At 48.7% G+C, this 19,535-nt stretch overlaps 1 protein-coding gene across 4 annotated transcripts in view; it reads left to right on the top strand.

Moving 5' to 3' along the window:
- REEP1 (receptor accessory protein 1) overlaps positions 1-19,535 on the top strand; it is a 136,620-nt gene that overhangs the window by 103,571 nt on the left and 13,514 nt on the right. For 2 of the 4 annotated variants that reach the window (XM_018055360.1, XM_018055361.1), the window contains exons 6-7: positions 5,733-5,918; positions 15,110-15,287. In XM_018055360.1, coding sequence (XP_017910849.1) covers positions 5,733-5,918; positions 15,110-15,287 — 364 coding nt within the window. The remainder of the gene's footprint in view (positions 1-5,732; positions 5,919-15,109; positions 15,288-19,535) is intronic. The other 2 variants (XM_018055362.1, XM_018055363.1) reach the window with 1 other exon arrangement.

Raw genomic sequence — 19,535 nt, forward strand, 5'->3', positions numbered from 1 at the left:
TCTGACCAGATTGGAGTTGTTTGCCTTTGCTTTTTTTTTCCTAGCAAAAACCCAAAAGACAAATAATAATAATAATAATAATAACCTACCTGTTTACAGCCTGTCAGATTAATTATAATTAACCCATTTAATTAATTATATAGATTAAATATTGATTTTCTTTTTATAACATCTCCCTATATCCACTCATGCTTGGAAGACATGCTTTCCAAGGAAGAAAAAAAGACTGCTGGCCCCTCCAGGTTCCCATGTCTCCCTTGTGTGGCTTCAAACCCTCATGTCTGCCAAACCCAGGGACTCCAGGAAGTCTCATGCTTGTCCCTTCACCCCTCAGAGCAACATTTCCCAGCCTCTGTGCTCACTTACGTCAAGTTAGCCATTTTTCTGTTTCAGCCAAGGACTGGGTGACATAAAATCAATGTTTAGAATTCACTATGGCAACCATTTAAACACCAAGATTATCTAAACCATATGGACAACCCACTGAAAAAATTTGGAAGTAGTCCCTGCCCTCTGGTCTCCCCAACAAATCAGCCTGCACTGGAGCTTGTTTCCAAAACAAGCTGAAACAGAACCAAGCAAACCTTGTTCACTGTGGTTCTACCATGCTCGCCTTTGTTACCCAACGCCCTTTCTCTCTGATTTCTATTTGGAATCCACTCCTGGTGGATCAAAACAAGCAAGAGACTCAGCCTCACAAGTCAGTGGAAGGGCCGGCACTCAGGAAGAGTTACTGATCTGATGCTGCTTGCCCCACCTCTGTTCCAAGTTGGCCTGTGGGGATGATGTTGCTGGATGCACCAAGGGTCACAGTGGAAGAAGAGATGCCATGTGCCTGCCTGGCCTCTGAGGACCACTCTGAGCATGGTTGAACCTAGGAGGTGTGAGAAACCACTTTTAGGATCACCATGAGTGGCTGTGGCGATGGTACCACAGCCTCCGTGGAGGAGGATGGTCGCCTCCTCCTCCTCGACGCTTGTCTCTACCATCTCCCTCGCCCGCTCAGCCCTTTGAGGCCTTTGTATATAAGGTTCACCAGGAAAACAGGGGTGTAGAGACTCAACTTGCAGCCCTGCCCATGACGGAGCTTTTGTTTCTTCACCTTCGCCCCTGGTCCAGGCCTGCTCTCGCACTTGCTGACTTGCCAGCCAAAGCTCAGGCAACTTGCCTGCAATCATGATCAGCGGCAATATGTGTCTCCCTGCCCCCTCCCCTAACTCCCTTGTGTTGGGATTCTCCAGGACCCCGGCTTGCTCCTTTAACCCCCAGGGCCGCCTCATCCTTTCCTTCACCTTCAGCTGTCACCTGATGCTCCTGGCTCCCAAATCAGCTCCTCCCCAGGCCTCAAGTCCAGGATTACCAGTTCTCTGAACCTCTCTCTCGTTCCTGGTACCATTAGTGCCAGGTACCTAACTCCAAATCCACCCCTCCTGCTGTGTCCCAACTTTCAGATGATAATGAAACCACCATCCTCTCTGGTCCCCAAGCTCTAAATCTTAGTCATCTTTGGTGCTCTTCCTTTCAAGACCTGCCCATCTGACATCCCTTCCTCCCTTCCTCCCTTCCTCCCTTCCTTGCCCTCTTCCCATCACCCTCCCTTCCGGCTTGGACTACTGCAGTAGCCACTCAAGTGTTACTGCCACTCTCCCTGTTTGAGGCCTGTGCGTTCCTGTACTGATCCCTGCCTTCCTGTCTAGTTGCTCCTGGCTCTTGTATTGACAGCGCCACCTCCTGTGCTGGGCTAGCAATAGCAACTCCATACGGTGTTGCCTGGTGGCTCAAATGGTGAAGAACCTGCCTACAAGGCGGGAGATCTAGGTTTGACCCCTGGGTTGGGAAGATCCCCTGGAGAAGGGAATGGCTACACGTTCCAGTGTTCTCGCCTGGAGAATTCCATGGACAGAGGGGTCTGGCGGGCTACAGTTCATGGAGTTGCAAAGAGTCGGACATGGCTGACTGACTAACATGCTGTTTCTAGAGTTTTCTCTTTCCTGCCTCTTCTGATGCCGATTCTTCATCTGCCTCTGTCCCCAACTGTTTGAAATCCTGTCCACCCTTCAAAATCGAGAGCCACACCCTCCTCAGATTCCTGGTGAAACCAGTCTCTCACCTCGTGGTCCCCCAGCGGCCCTCTTGCCGTCGTTTATAGCCACGTCTTGTCTGCGTCCCTACTAGTTACACAGTAAATAGTGAAGGAACGGAGGACGGCTGTACCTATTTTTAGCTGTCGCAGCCAGAAGAGCAATGCGTAGTATCAAGTGTGGGCTTTGAAAATAAGCAGACCCAGGCTGGAAATCCCAGCTCCAAGACTTCGCTTGCGGTCCAGTGGTAAGGATTTCTTGCTTCTTTCTGATACAGGGAGTGTGGGTTCGATCCCTGGCCAGGGGACTAATATCCCACATGCTGTGAGGCAAAGAAACCCCAACAAACCTCAGTTCCTCCGTTTGCTGTTGCATCTCTGTGAGCCTCAGTCTCTTCAGTTGCGAAATGGGCATGACGACGGTTTCTGCTGCAAAACAGCTGTGAAGTGATGTCCGCAGAGACTTCTTAGATGCAGAGCGCATGCGGAGGCTGCCTGTTGGTCACTCCTGTGTCCGCTTACACCCTGAGGTTGATCGTGATCCTCACTGATGAACCAAATGAAAGAAACAAGTCCGACGCTGGCCTCACAGCGTGACTTACAATCCCGTCTTTCCCCTGGGTGTGGTAGCGTGAGCACAGCTGGGCATTGCCTGTGCTCCGTCCACCTTGCCTGTGCTGTGTGGCCCTGCGAAAGACCCGCCCCCTCCGGGGGCCTCAGGTCCCTCTTAACTCTGGGCTCGACTTCTGCCACCTGTTCAGCCTCGAGGCGGGGAGTGCCTGGGCAGCCGCTTCTGTATAACACATGAGCCCCTGACCCCCCTCCCCCACCGAGAGAGAGAGAGAGAAAGAATGTCACCCTGTGAGTGACTAGAACAGGAGCCTTAGATGCTGCCGTCCGTAGCCCCTCACTGCACAGGGGAGGACACAGAGACCCTAGTGCCGAGCAGCTGCCAAGGCCACACAGCTGTTAGGGGCCTAGCTAGCCTGAGAGTGAGACTCTAGTTGCCCGTTGCTTGTTCCTGCGTCACTCCAGCCCCCTCCCCTCCACACACACCAGACCAATGCTTCCTTAACCATGTTGTGCTTGGACCTCACCCCGCTGGCCAGGAGGACCCAGCGGTGAGGGCCTGGAAGATGCCAGTCTGCCGCTGAGAATTATGGAACCAACCCTGGGTACTTTTAAGGTTGTCTGTCAGCTCTTCAGGCAAGGCTTGGGCCACACTTAAATGCTGGGTGGTGGGTCACAAGTTACCTTAAGATACTAAAGATGGGGACTTTTCTGGGGGTCTAGTGGTTAAGAGTTCACCAACCAATGCAGGGGACATGGGCTCAAATCCTTGGTGCAGGAGGATCCCGCATACCACAAGGCAGCTCTATACCACTGAAGATCGTGTGCATAGAGCCTGCGCGCTACAACAAGGGAGGCCACCACAATAAGAAGCCTGAGTACCTCAAGTTGGGAGCAGCCCTGGCTAGCCACGACTAGAGAAAGCCCGAGTGCAGCAGTGAGTACCCAGCTCGGCCAAAGATGAATGATTAATTAACTTTCTTAAGATACTAAAGATGGATTCTCTAAAGCGTTATCACTGGTTCCTAATTGGTTTTTCATTCACTTAAGTCGTGTTCAAGTCTGTGACCTCATGGACTGCAGCACACCAGGCTTTCCCTGTACTTCACTATCTCCCAGAGTTTGTTCAAACTGAGTCAATGATGCCATTCAACCATTTAATCCTCTGTTGCCCCTTTCTCCTCCTTCCCTCAGTCTTCCCCAGCATCAGAGTCTTTTCCGATGAGTCAGCTCTTCCCATCAGGTGGCCAATATATTAGAGCTTCAGCATCAGTCCTTCCAATGAATATTCAGGATTGATTTCCTTTAGGGTGGACTGGTTTGATCTCATTGCTGTCCAAGGGACTTCAGGAGTCTTCTCCAGCACCACAGTGTCCTAATATAACATTGCAAATAAACTATACTTCAATAAAAAGAAAGAAAAAAGAAATTAAATCCTGGAACAGGGATCTGCCTCACACAAAGCTCCCTCAGGGTCTGATCTCTCCAAGGACCAGATAGGGCTTCTGGCTGGGTCTCAATGGTGGCCTTCTGCATGTGAGGGCTGGGACAGCTGGAGTCCTTCCTGGTGACCCTGAAAGCCCATCACCTGAGTGACAGCCTGGCTCGGAGGGCCAGGCCCAGCTCTGGTTTACAGGGGCTCTGCTCACTGTCGTTATCCTGCATAATGTCCTCATTTCCCGTCCCACTCCTCACCTCCTCAGCAGCTACTGTGGACACCTCAGATCCAGCCAGTGCTCCAAACCAGCCCAGTTAATGTTCATTTTTGCACTTCATCTCCCATTAAGGGCACTTCTAGTCCTTTTTTTTTTTTTTTTTTAAGTGGACCATTTTTTAAAGTTTTTATTGAGTTTGTTACAATATTTCTGTACAATCTGTTACAAAATGTTTCTGTTTTATGTTCGGTTTTTTGGCCATGAGGTATGTGGGGTCTTAGCTACCAGACCAGGGATGGAACCTGCAGCCCCAGCTGTAGAAGCTTGGAGTCTTAACCATTGGACCACCAGGGAAGTCCTGCACTTCAGTCTTCCCTGCAGACATCCATGTGCCTGGCTCCAACTTGAGAAAGAAAGGCAGAGCACACACCAGGGGCCATTCTCCGTGTGGGCCACACAGTATATCTGGAATGTTCTCATGACTCTTAAGTGTTAGTCACTCAGCCATGTCTGACTCTTTGTGACCCCTTGGACTGTAGCCTACCAGGCTCCTCTGTCCGTGGGGATTCTCCAGGCAAGAATACTGGAGTGGGTTGCCATTCCCTTCTCCAGGGAATCTTTCCAACCCAGGGATCAAACTCGTGTCTCCTGCATTGCAGGCAGATTCTTTACCATCTGAGCCACCATGGAAGTGACTCTAAAACCCCGCTTTATTCACTTGGGTCACCACTCAGAAACCGTCAGTGGCACTCTCATCGAAGTCCAGGTTTAGACAAAGTACAGTTTTTCCAGACTTACCTCCTGCTGCTCACCAGGCACCTTGGCCCCTTCTCTGATTGGTTCAATCTCAGTTTCCCAAATCCAGGTTTTCCTCTCTGACGCCTTGGCTTCGACAACTCTCCAGCCGCAAAATCCCTCCCCTCCCTTTCTGATGGCGCAGCCCTCATCTCTAACTCCAGTCTGAACTCTTGGATGAAGCCTCTCCGGGGTCCCTGCCAGCACTGCCCTCTTTCTCTCTGGGCCTTGAGCGTCTGTCACGTGTTTTGCCGTCTGCCCTTTGCTGTCTTGTTTGCATTTGTGCCTTGATGCCTGGCCAGACTGTGGGGCCCTTAGAAGCAGGGAAGTGTTAGTTGCTCAACTGTGTCTGACTCTTTGTGACCCCATGGACTGTAGCTCGCCGGGCTCCTCTGTCCATGGGGTTCTCCAGGCAAGAACAGTGGAAGTAGGAACTGTGTCATGATTCATATCCATCTGTTTTCCTCCACTGGGCTTCCCTCAGAGCTTCAGGAACAGTATCAGCATTGGTGGTGAATGAAGTAATATGAGTGAATGGGTGAGCGTCTGAGGCCAGGGCAACAGAATGGTGTCCTTCAACCCATTTCATAGGCTCGGTGCCCATGGCTTTTTTTTCTTTTCCCCTTTATCAGGTGGCTCGACTTTTTCCTTTTATCTCCTCTTTGGACCTCAGAGAAGGGCAGGTAACCCCGTTGAGAGGTGTGACTAACTTCGAACTGATCCAGTCTGGGAGAGAGGCCAGTAGCCACCTCTGCCTACCAGCCCATGGTCTGGATCCAAGCCCGGTGTCTCTCCTGCCGACACCCGTGTGTGTACATGTGCGTTAATCCCAGAGCCGGGGTCAGCCTCCTCCCAGAGCCTCTTATTGTGTTAATGTGGCGGCATCTAACATGCGATTAATTTATTTGTTTTTGTTTGTTTGTTTCATGCCTGGAGGGTGAATTGGGTTTGATGATTGATGCTACTGTTGATGCAATGGTGGGAAGGATTCTTTCTCTTGTTTGTTAACCCACTTCTGTGGCAGAAACGGAGGCCCCTGCCTTCATCAAGCATGCTGAGAAGGAGCCTGCTCGGGCTTGGTGTGGAGCATGTGTATCTGTAGAGGCTAACTGTGCCAGTGAGGTGGGTACCCCGTGGGAATCTGGAAGGAAGCACTCACGCTCTTTAAATCGCCGGTGGGAATTGTGGTTACTGCTGATGGCTTTGTTATCAACTGACTGACTCACTGAAGCCTTCTGACTTTATTCTCATTGTCATCAGTCACAGGCCTTAGATATGGTGTGAGGTGAGGTGTGCTAAACTTTATGCCCTGCTGGAGCCCCCAGTGAGATTCCTGGTGTCCCTTCCCCACTGTGTCCTTTCACAAAAGAGGACCTCCTCAAGGGCTTGCAGCCAAACTTAGTGACTGTGTTGAATTGGGGCTCTGTGAACCCTAATGGGAGGTATTCTATTAGTGGTAAATTTTTTACTTTGAGTATCACATTAGTAGAGGTCTGGTGGGTTTTCCCAGGAACACACTTGCTCTCTCAATTAAGAAAAGCATTAACACAAAGAGAATTTGGTGTGTGTTTGCTACATGGATTTCCTGTTTCTTACAAATTAGGAGAAGAATTAGGAATTAAAGATCTCCGATCCCCAACACTGTAAATCGTTTATACTCCAATAAAAAATAATTATTAAAACATCTTTTAAAATTAAAAGAAAATTTATAATACATGTTAAGTTTAAATATGTATGTGAAAGTACTTGTAAGCCCCTAAGGTTTATATCTTGAATCCATCTATAAAATTAGAAAAATATAGTAATGAAGTACAAATGGAGGGACTTCCCTGGTGGTCCAGTGGCTAAGAATCCACCTTGCAATGCAGGGGACTTGGGTTTGATCCCCGATTGGATAACTAAGATCCCACAGGCCACAGGGCAGCTAAGCCCAAGCACCACAACTAGAGTTTGAGCGCTGCCGTGGAAGATCCAGAATGATGCAAGGAAGATCCCACGTGCCGCAAATGAGACCAGACACAGTCAAATAAAGTAAAATTTTAAAATACAAATGAAAAAATACATCAATAAAATTGGAACGCACACACAAAAATGAAGATCTCAGATTAATAGAAAATTCAGTGACATGGTTTACCTCTTAAAGGTCAGTTTTCTGGGTTTTAGCCAGGAAAAAAAAATTAATCAGTAATAAGCTTCCCTTCCTTGCCCCAAAGTTACTTCTATGGGATTTCTGGTGTTTTAAAGAGTTGAGAGAGCCACTGGGCCATGTGGTATCAATGTGCCAGGAAAAAAAGCAAGATTGAGTCTGTTCAAACAGCGTATAAACAAGCAGCTGCAACAAGACTGGGTAGGCCATGCTTATAATACGGGGGGAAATAAAGAGCCCAAAGTAGGACAGACTACAAATGGGAGATTCGTTTCATGGGAGGCCGACTGTGTCTCCCTTTCTGGTCCTGTGATACTGGGCCACGCGGAGGTTCTTCCAGGGGCGAGATGCTGAAGGCAGTGCAGACCTGCAGCGTCCAGGACAAGTGCTCACAATGTGCCTGAAGTAGCCGACCTTGGCTCATGAAAGGGCTCCAGACTTCCCAGCTTTTCCTATGGTTCATATTCTAAACCTGGTGTTGGCTGGGAAGGAAATCGATACAAGAATTTAAAGACACACACACCAGAATTTTATTTACCTTTCCTCAGAATTACCTTGGGAGGCCCAACATTTATTCTAGAGATTTTCAGATTACTCTGGAAAGTCTTAGAGTTGCGATCTGAGCCACATAATCAACTGTAGAGGAGAAGGCCATAGATTCTCGAAGTTAAAATTTTCCAGTTGGGAATTCCAGAAGGGAATCTTACTCAACCCTTTAACTTCCCAGTGAGGTTGCAAGGCTGAGCAGGACCAAGTTGATGGGTTGAGGTCCCCCAGGCAGAGTTGAGCCCAGGCTTTCAAGGCTGGAGAGAGAGTACACGGCAGTTTCTGGAGAAACCGCATCTCCTTCTCTTTTCCCACTTGTTTTAAACAATCCCATGTTATTTTTTTGGTCTAGATGGCATTTGTCAGCATCATGCAAGCCTCATATTTGCAGATTGGAGTCTGCAGGGTGGTCATGGAAGAGTGCTGTGGGTGTTACTGGAAATGCAACTGTAATGATTTATTGTGTTAAAGGCGATACATGTTCATTGTACACAATTCTAAAAGTACAAAAGAGGGCATCAGGTGAAAAGTCAGTCTTACTCCTCTGCTCCCACCCTCCTCTGGAACTGTTTTTTATTTATTTATTTTTTTAAGATTAATTTATTTTATTTTTTGGCTGCGGTGGGTCTTCATTGCTGTCCTTGGGCTTTCTGTAGTTGTGGTGAGTGGGGGCTACTCTTCACTGTAGCTACTCTTCATTTGTTGTGTGTGGGCTCCTTATTCCTGAGCACGGGCTCTAGGCACACAGACTTTGGTCATTGCAGTGCATGGGCTCCAAAGCTGTGGCACAGAGTCTTAGTTTCTCTGAGGCATGTGGGATCTTCCTGGACCAGGGATCGAACCAGTGTCCCTTGCATTGCAAGGTGGATTCTTAACCACTGAACCACTGGGGAACCCTGACACAGTTGTTTTAAAAGAAATCCTGTAATGGGACTTACCGTTGAGTGGTCCAGTGGTTAAGAGACCACCTTCCAAGGCAGAGAACTCGAGTTCAGTTCTTGGTGGGGGAACTAAGATCACGTGTGCCACGGGGTAACTAAGTCCCTGTCCCACAACGAGAGAAGTTCACGAGCTGTAACTAAGACCTGACGCAGCCAAAAATAATAAATAAATAAATATTTTAAAAATCAATAAGTAAAAGAAACCCTGTAACCTTTCAGCAGGCACTTTCACAAATCTAATTATTTGGCCATTAACATGGTATAACTGGGGCTTCCCGGGTGGCTCATTCGGTAAAGAATCTGCCCACAATGCAGGAGACCCAGGTTTGATCCCTGGGTCGGGAAGATCCCTGGGGAAGGGAATGGCAACCCACTCCAGTATTCTTGCTTAGAGAATCCTATGGACAGAGGAGCCTGGCGGGCCACAGTCCATGGGTGCCAGGGTCCAGCCCCAGTGGATCCAGGGAATTTGAAGCATGGATGGCGTTGGTGAGGAAAGACTTGTTTATTTATTGATATAAGATTAGATTGAGAAGCAAGTGTGTAGTAGGAAAATTAAGTGGAGAAAGAGGGCTGAATAACTTGGATTACGTGGAAGGCCAATAAAATTCCAGACAAGGAATTTGCACCATCTATGTTGGGCCACCGGCGCTCGCTTGAATATCTAAGGGTGCCTCGCCTTAGGCTCCCTTTCGCATGGGTCTTAACAGCCAGGGCAAGTAAGCAGACTTGGCGAGCCTCCGCGCCCCAGATGGGAATTCAGCCTGAAGTTAAAGTAAAGAGGAAAAAGAGAGAGACACGGGGGAAACCAGTCCAGTGACTGGCTCCGGCCCCTATTGTTCAGAAGGCCTTTTATACATTTTTTTGATTGTACATAGAGATCAATGGGTAATACAAAATTATGCAGTGTTAGCAGTCCAGACTCTCATCAAAACCAGGCTTGTCTCTCTGCATACCTAATTGTATACACAAGTCTTAGGTGATTTACATCATCTTCTGGCCAACAAGGGCCAATTAACATTTTACAGCCTTTTTTTCTGATAAGGGTTTGTTAACTAGAAGACTTACTTGTGTTGATCTTCCCAAAGTCTGGTGCCATTCTCAGAAAGCACTAAATAAAGTTACATTCTTACTTAGCAAGGACACAAGAAGAGTGCAGTGATATATAACAAAGAGAAAAGTAATTAACTCAAAAGTCTAGTGTTGCTAACATCAAAACTACTATATATCTTTTTCCATATCCCGTTTACATTGATTAACATCCTCCCAGGTGCCTAAAAGATAAAGAATATGGAGGTCTGGCGGCAGTCATTGAGTCAACAGTGAAAACCCGTCACCAAAATGATTTTTAACTCTTTAGAAAAGGCTCTGTATCTTTAAGATGCTTTTAAGCTTTGTGCCTCTCGTGGTTGGGGGGGTTGTAAGCAATTCACAAGCTGTAAGAGGTCTGGGGAACCTGTTAGGCAAGCTAGAGAGCTATCAGAGGGGGTTTAACTGAAACATCCCTTTCGAATGCAGAAGGCTAAAGTCCTGATTTGACTTTTTCCAGAGAATATCAGAAGAGTGGAAAAGCAGGAAGATTCTTATTTTTTTTGGGGGGGGGGGGTGGATGCTCAGGAAATTCCAGGGGAAAAACCTGAGGTCTGATTAGCCTTGCCATCAGAGCTCTTGCCGCATGACCTTGTCACGGGTGGAATTCCTCACGCTCGCTCCCGGCACATGGGGTTGCCAAGAGTCGGACACGACTGAGCAACTGACACACACACACACCAAAGAACTCCTCTACTTCTACTTATTAGAGTGACTCTCTTGGAGTCTTTAGATTTTTCCTGTGTCTCACTTGCATACATGCAGTAAAAGGATGCTATACACACAATAAATTGGTTGAAGTCTTTCTAGGATTCCTTTGAATCACTTATCAGTATCCATATATGATGAAGCCACATCACTTTTTGTGCTCTCCCGAGTGCTAGTGATGCAGATATTTTGCCTCTGAGATTTTCAACCATGTTGCTGTTTCCCATTCTGCCACTTTCTGCATCTTACTAGAAGGTGTCAATGGACTGTGTTTTAAATAACCTGGGCTCATAATCCTTCTTCCAGTAGGTCTTGGTTTGTTAACAGTGAACAGTCTCGAGTTTCCTTTGTCTGATCCTGCCTTCGGGAATAACAACCGAGTGCATTCGTGTGTAAGCAGTGACAACAAGAATAAGGCAGGCAATCGTATGACTCACCCTAATTTCAGAAGTGAAAAAAAATATATTTTATAATTGATGAACACCGTTCACAAGAAGTCTAGGAGTAAGCGGACACTGTCAGTATCTCAGCGTCTTAGTGATGCCAAGGCTCCGGGTGAATGTCTTGGTGAGTCTTTTTGTCACAAGGTAGCAGTTCCCACACTCAAAGGCAGAAAGCAGGAAGCAGGGTCAGGCCTTTCTCCTTCTGCATGTCAGACAGAGAAAATACCTCTCCCAGAAATCCCTTAGCGGGTTTCCCCTTACCTCCCAGTCCAGAACTGCATCACATGGCCATGCAGAGTAGATAGGAGGGAGTCTGCAAAATCTGGTTTTTCTCATCATTTTGAGAATGGGACTGGGGATGACTTTGGGATGGTCAGTTAACAGTCTGTCTCACTGTGATCAAATGCATTTGGAGTTTTCTCATTTTTTAAAATTTATATTTTATTTGTTAATTTGTTTTTGGCCACACTGTGTGGCATGTGGGATTTTAGTTCCCCAACCAGGGATCGAACCCACACTCCCTGTATCAGAAGCATAGAATCTTAACCACTGTACCACCAGGGAAGTCTCTGATCTTTCTGTTTTTTATTTCAGCAGCAATGTGTATGTCTCAGGTAGCTAGAGTAATATGTTACCATCATCATAGTTGACATTTGGGGACCACTTACTACACATTGGGCTCTGTCATGGACAGTTTATGCCATCATCCCATTTATTCCTCCCCACCCTCCTGCCACATGATGCTGTTCTACAGATGACAGGTTGAGGTCACCCAGCTGTAAGTGATAGGACTGAATCCAGGTCCGACTCTAGAACTGTGGTTTGTTTATTTATTACTGGAGTATAATTGTTCTACAATGTTATGTTTCTGCTGTATAACGAAGTGAATCAGCTACATAAATACATATATGCCTTCCTTCTTGCACCTCCTTTCCACTCGACCCCCATCCCACCCCTCTAGGTTGTCACAGAGCTCCAAACTGAGCTCCCTCTGCCATACAGCAGGTCCCACTAGCTATCTACTTTACACATGTAGCGTCAGTTGCATAGTCGCGTCCAATTTTTTGGGACCCCATGGACTGTACCCCACCAGGCTCCTCTATCCATGGGATGCTCCAGACAAGAATACTGGAGTGAGTAGCCATTCCCTTTTCCAGTGGATCCTCCCGACCCAGGGTTCAAACCTGGGTCTCCTGCATTGCGGGCAGATTCTTTACCATCTGAGTTCCCAGGGAATATACATATGGTAGTGTATATATGGCAATCCTAATCTCCCAATTTGTCCCACCCTCCCCTTCCCTTGCTGTGTTCATATGTCCACTCTCTGCTTCTGTGTGGTTCTTAATCTTCATTTTCTGCAGCTTGTGGTATGGCACTTCTGAGTGGTTATTTGTCCATTTGTCTTTTTACATTTTGTCAGAAATCGAGCTATATTTTTGGTACTTCGTAGTAACACCTAGTACAGTGTCTTGCCCTTAGCCAATCCTTGATAAATCTTTGTGAAATAGATAAAGGAATAAATGGAAGAATGAATGAAAGAGCAAATTTATAAGTAGTTTTCCTGAATGTTAACCTAATATTGAATTCAGTTCAGTTCAGTTCAGTTCATTCGCTCAGTCGTGTCCGACTCTTTGCGACCCCATGCATCGCAGCATGCCAGGCCTCCCTGTCCATCACCAACTCCCAGATTTCACTCAGACTTATGTCCATCGAGTCCGTGATGCCATCCAGCCATCTCATCCTCGGTCATCCCCTTCTCCTCCTGCCCCCAAATCCCTCCCAGCATCAGAGTCTTTTCCAATGAGTTAACTCTTCACATGAGGTGGCCAAAGTACTGGAGTTTCAGCTTTAGCATCATTCCTTCCAAAGAAATCCCAGGGCTGATCTCCTTCAGAATACTCCATTATAATTATCAGAATATTTCCTCCCTCTTTTCAGGATCAGTTTTTGTTCTTTAGTCTCATTTCTTCTAAATTCTACATGTCATCATGAATGTTTCTGAGTAGAAATATCGTGGGCCATTGACTGATGGATTTGGATGGGTTTATATTGGGCAGCCAGTCCAGGCCTCATTTTCTTGGCAAATACTACCCAGCTGTCATATCTGGTAGGTTAAGCCTCAAACCCCTTGCCCACCATCGTCCCAGGGCAATATCTGAGGCAACCAGGACAATTTCTGCCTTTTTCATATGTGCATGCGTGCTAAGTTGTTTCAGTCATGTCCGACTCTTTGCAAATCTATGGACCATAGCCCACCAGACTCCTTTGTCCATGGGATTCTCCAAGCAAAGATTCTCCAGTGGGTTGCCATGCCCTCCTCCAGGGGATCTTCCCAACCCAGATTAAACCCATATGTCTTATGTCTCCTGCATTGGCAGGTGGGTTCTTTACCACTAGAGCTACGTGGAAAGCCCACCTTTTTCCCTTTAAATACCCTTTGCCTGGATTTCATATTCTAATTGTGTATTTGATTACTTAGTTTTCTTTGTGTTGTTGTTAGTTTCCAGGAGACATTGCATCACACAGGATCTTTTTTGTGGCACATGGACTCTCTAGTTCTTGTGCACAGACTAGTTGCTGTTGTGGGGGCTTAGTTGCCCCGTCATGTATAGAATCTTAGTTCCCCCACCAGAGATGGAACCCACATCCCCTGCATTACAAGGCAGACTCTTAATCACTGAACCACCAGGGAAGTCTGCCTGTCACGTCTTATTCCAGGTCCCAACCCAATCCTCAGTAACCCCAGTCTCCTACCAGCCCCCCACTGCAGGTTTCCTTTTCTGCAAACAGGAGTCTGTCCTCCAGCCCCCAAGGTGCACCCAAGACAATGCCATCGTCCCTGTGCCTGCCTTACGATCCTTTTCACAATGACAGATTCTCTCATCCAGACAACAAGGCCCTTCCCTTTCCTAAGTATAATGGATCGATTTTGCTTTCCTAAACAAAAGAACAGTTTCTGCCTGAGATGATGTCTGTGGCTCCCTCAGGACAGTAAAGGGCTTCCTCGGTGGCTAAGTGGTAAAGAATCCACCTGTGATGCAGAAGACGCAGGAGAGGCAGGCTCGATCCCTGGGTTGGGGAGACCCCTGGAGCAGGGCATGGCAACCCACTCCAGTATTCTTGCCTGGAGAATCCCATGGACAGAGGAGCCTGGCAGACTATGGTCCACAGTGTTGCAAAGAGTCAGATACAACTGAAGCGACTTGAGCAAGCAAGACAGAAATGGTTACAGTCAAAAGGGTTTTATTGCATGTATGTTATTATTTTTTAATGTCATCTTTTTCCTTCCTGATTCATTACCTTTGGCTGTTTTATGAAGCTCAGATACACCAGTGGCAGTCAGTGTGACTCATGGATGGTCACATGAGTAGATAAAAGAAATTGCTGTTGTCATACATTTAAAAAATATTATCTACATTTGATTTCCTTTGAAAAGACTAAGGACTGAGCACATTATTAAGATTATTAGATTATTAAGTTCTGATCTTCTGGCCAGATTCCTGTCTCCTGAGGATTGAGAAAAAAGTAGCTGTATAAGAATTTTTATCTATGTAAGGCTGGAGAAGCCACAGACAAGCCCTGGAGAGTTAGGGACTGAAGGCAACAGTCGTTTCCTCCACCCTGGGTCTGGCTGAGGCCCTGCTTTATTGTGGGGGCGTCTGAAGGAGAGGAGAGTCGGGAGGCAGAGAAACAAGGCTGAACCTATAAGAGGCCCTGGAACATTCTGGGCCTGGTCCCCCTCTGTGTTTCCCACAAGTATGCAGGGCAGCTGCCCTGTGCAGAGTCCTTCCAGGGGCTTGGTCTCTACTGTGCTGACTGTCAGAGTCCCCTACAGCTGCCCCTGTCCCGTGGGGCAGGCCTCTGATGGGTGTCCCTCCTGTGTGTGTCCCCCACGGCTACTCCTGGCCCGTGGGGCAGGCTTCTGACGGGTGTCCCTCCTATGTGTGTCCCCCACGGCTACTCCTGGCCCGTGGGGCAGGCTTCTGACGGGTGTCCCTCCTATGTGTGTCCCCCACAGCTGCCCCTGGCCTGTGGGGCAGGCCTCTGATGGGTGTCCCTCCTGTGTGTGTCCCCCACGGCTGCCCCTGGCTTGTGGGGCAGGCCTCTGATGGGTGTCCCTCCTGTGTTGCGTCCAGGGACAAGGTGCCTTATCGGAGCGACTCCGGAGCTTCAGCATGCAAGATCTCTCCACCATCAGGGGAGATGGCGCCCCTGCTCCCTCAGGCCCCCCTCCACCGGGCCCTGGGCGGGCCAGCGGCAAGCACGGCCAGCCTAAGATGTCCAGGAGTGCTTCTGAGAGCGCTGGCAGCTCAGGTAGGTGTCATTTCACTTCCCTTCTTTCCCACCTCTTAGGCCTTGCTTTCCTAGTGAGAGGCCCAGGCCACCCTAGGACCCTTTCCCCAAGGACTCACCACTCACACAGATGCCCATCAGACTATTCACGTCAGCCAAGGGACTGAGTACCACTCAGGCCAGGATGGGAAGCTGGCCTTGGGAACTCTGATGGGGGCAGAGTTAGGTCACCTACACCAAGGGTCCTGCCTCCCTCATCTGATTATCTGGGTTGGGAGGGTATTGAAGGTGGTTGAATAGTGGTACATAGACCAAGCCTAGAGGTGACTGGGCTGGCTGTCCTTGGCCAAGGCAGCTTTCTCTCTTTCCTTCCTCTCTGTCCACATGCTCCCGGGAGAGCTCACCTGTCACGAGCACCTGAGTGTCTCCTCCCCACGCCCAGGGCTTACGGCTCCCGTGGTCCCTTTTCTTGACATGGTGTTTCCTGTCCTCTCATTCTACCGTCTCGTCCCTCCCCCCCCCCCACTCCCCCCGCCATAAACCTCACCCTGGGCCACCACGTGCCAAGGCCACACTAGCCCTGAGATCTAATTCCTATGGAGCCCAGGGTTGTATGAAACCACACCTCTGCCTCCGTGTCTGCCCTGGTAGAGAGGGGTCCCTGTGCCAGAATTGACATGGGACCTTATTATTAAATGTGTAGAGTCCTGGGCCCACCCCTAGGGAATTCAGTTTGTTGAGGATGAGATACATGATGCTGTCAAGGTGCAGCCACATTTGGGGCCCACTGACGTCTGATGCATCAAGGGGTTTCTGGTTTGTGGAGGCTGGGGTCGGGGACTGGAGGGGTAGGGAGCTGGCCAGCACTTCTGGTTCCCCAGACTGTTCCTAGGGGAGGTTACAGGGCTGATCACTGCTGCTGCCAGCAGAGGTTTGATGGGGAGGGGGCAGGCTGCAGGGCATGGTTCTGAATCTCCACCTCCGTCCCTATTGCTTGATGGGACATTGAGCCTGGCTGTGGATATGGGGCCACTCTGGCAATCTCTGGCTGTGACGTGTGCCAGGTGGCTTGCCTGCCCTTAAATGTATAAACAGGGATGTCCAGGTCACCTAGACCTGGGTCGTGTGCTGTAAGATGCAGCCTGCAGGGGGCATCTTAGAGTCCTGAGCACAGGGTCCTTCCAGGCCCACCCAACCTGAGGGTTTAAGACATGGATGGGAAAGAGGAGCTTCATGGCTGCCCTGGGAATGATAGCGTGTGCTCCATGCCGGGAAAAGGAGACCAGCTCAGAACCAGGCCTAGCATCCGCCAGTTTCCTCCCTTCTCGGGAATGTCCCCTCTACCTAGGATTGAAGATTGTGGCTTTTCTGTTGGAAGAGAGATGTTTTAGCCCTACTAGGGTTGGGGAGATGGAGGCTTGGCCATGGGGGTGAGATCCCCTTTGGTTAGGGGAACCTTGTCCTTGAACCAGGAGAACTTAGTATGGAATCCCTAAAGGCCAGGCAGGAAGGGAGCTTGGGGATCACTCAGTCTCACCTTCTGATTTTACCAACGAAGAGACAAAGGCCCAGGGAAGGTAGCTGTCATCAGGTTTGCGCCCGCTGGTGGCATTCTCCTGTGGCCCCGACTCCTGGGTCAGTGCCTTCTATCCATTCACCCACTGGCCATCAGGTTTCCTTGAGCATCTTTAGCCTCTGACTTCCTGGGCTTCTAGGCATGTGAGCCTCCATCCTTGATCAGTTTCTGGGCCACCGAGCCTCAAATGAAAGCTGTCGCTTTAATTTGATAAAGGGTCCTGATTCTGTGAGGCTCAGCGGACAGAGCTAAAACCAATGGGATAGAGTTCTGAGGGGGCAGCCGCTTACCAGCTGTGTGACTGGGGCAAGCACTTTATCCTCTCTGCACCAGAGAGTCCTTATCTGAACACACAGAATGACTAGCCCCATGTGCAGAGTTGTCATGAGGATTCAAATGAAATAAGCCATGTGAAGGTGCTTAGGGTCATGCCTGGCACTCTAAGTAGTAGCTGCTATTACTGTTGTTGTTGCTGTCTAACTTACCTAGAAAAGCACTTTAATATTAAGGTGTCTAAAATGGAAATGGGCTGCCTTGTGAAGTAGTGAGATCCCTGACGTTGGAGGGTCCCAAACCAGAGTTAGTCATGTGCCAAGTTCCTGCTTTGGCCAGGAAGTGAGTCGAGGTGGGCCTGCAGTCCCTTCCTGTCTATGTTGTCGTTATGGAGGCAAACTAAGCAGAGGCAGTGGGCTCAGAGGGGTCACATACTGTGCCAGGGCCACACAGGACCAGAATCCAGGCCGCCTGCCTAGTCCTCCCCTTGGCGGATTATTTGCAGCAGCTTCAAAACTGGGAAAAAGGGAGGTCTGGTAGGATCTAAAAAGAGATGGATATTGCTCAGTCATAAAAAGGAATGAAATTTTGCCATTTGCAGCAACATGGATGGACCTGGAGGGTATTATGCTTATTGAAATAAGTCAGAGAAAGACAAACACTATATATATTTACTTATATGTGGAATCTAAAAAATGAAACAAATTAATATAATGAAATAGAAACAGACTCATAGATACTGAGAACAGACTGGTGGTAGCCAGCAAAGAAGGTACAGGGAGGGTGAAATGGGTGAGGAGAATTAAGAGCTACAAACTGCTGAATATAAAACAGGTGGCAAGGATGCAGTGTACAGGCCAGGAATACAGCCAGGATTGTGTGAGATTTTTCTCTTCCTTTTTGGTCACCCTACGTGGCATGTGGGATCTTAGTTCCCCGACCAGGATCGCATCCGTGTCTCGTGCAGGGGACGCACAGAGTCTTATCCACTAGACCACCAAGGTAGTCTTATCTATGTTACTTATAACATCTTTATATGGAGTATGATCTATAAAAAATATTGAATCACTCTGCTGTACACCTGAAAGTAAATATTGTGAGTCAGCTGTACTGCAGTTATAAAAGAGAAGGCGATGGGGGCATCCCCTGGGCTTTGCCCACTTTCCCAGGCCAGCGCCTGATGGGAACGGACTTGGGCTGATTTGTCTTCCTGGCCCTGCCCGCTCTGTGCTCCACGATGCCCCAGAGAGCAGGGGGGCACTCTGGCTGCAGGTCTGCAGACTGAGCGAGTGGAGTTCCCGGGGAACCAGAGCCTGCTGTGCTGCAACAAAGTGCAGTCTCCTCCCTGCCCACCCTTGGCCGTGGCACCCACGATTTCAGGGCCAGCAAGCGGGGTGCTGACCTAGCAGGAAGGACAGGGACCATTGACTTGCCTTTGCCCTAGCTGTTCTGGGCCTAAAATAAAAGACAGCTCAGAAAGAAAGACAGGTGAAAGATGGCCCAGGGCCTGGGTCAAGAGCAGAAGCACCCAGGTCAGAGGCTCTGGAGTTGTCATAACCCCTGAGGGGAGGGTCAGGGTGCCTAGGTGGAAGTCCGCCAAAGGAGGCCCAGCTGGTGTGCCCTTCCCGGCCCTGGCCTCAGACACCAGGAATGGTTTGGTCTGGGAGATGGCCCCGAGTCTGGGCATCTGTCCTGCCTGAGTGACCCTGGGCCTGGGCAGAGATGGCGATGCAGCGAGGCCAGCATCACCAAGCAGTCACCATTCTTGTTCCCACTGAGCCTATATTCAGTCTCCCAACCTTCCTATCAGAGGATTTGTCCTTGGACCAGGAAAGGAACCCAGTTCGCTTCAGACTTTGCCTTTGAAGGTGAGACACCAGAATCCCTATTTGGCCTCCATCTCGGGGTTGTGAGGAGAGCAGTTGAGGTATTAATAATTTGCCAGTCCTGGACCAGAGGCCACTGTTGGAGACAGGCTGGGTAGGACGCGGTGGCTACACACCCCAGGGAGTTGTGTGCAGCTGTTGGAAGGAACAGTTTCAGTGCACATTTAGGTAGAGTTTGGAACCATGAGGCCTAGTAAAAAAAGTACAAAATGGAATAAGAGATTATGTAATAATTTATGTAAAATATACATGCCCATTGGTATGAAATAACACCATGCAATTTCTGTGGCCCACCCTGCAGAATAAATGGCCTGGGAGGTATTTTGTCAGACATCATTTATTGCAAGTCTGGTACTGAACCCAGGGAAAGGTACAAAGGGAATTGAAAGGATGATCTTTGCCCTCCATGAACTTGGAGACAGCCTGTATTCAGTGAGCACCTACTGTATACCAAGGGCTTCCCAGGTGGCTCAATGGTAAAGAATTTCCCTGCCAATACAGGAGATGTTGGTTTGATCCCTAGGTTAGGAAGTT

This window comes from Capra hircus, chromosome 11 (assembly GCF_001704415.2).
Source record: "Capra hircus breed San Clemente chromosome 11, ASM170441v1, whole genome shotgun sequence".
NCBI classification, from domain to species: Eukaryota; Metazoa; Chordata; class Mammalia; order Artiodactyla; family Bovidae; genus Capra; species Capra hircus.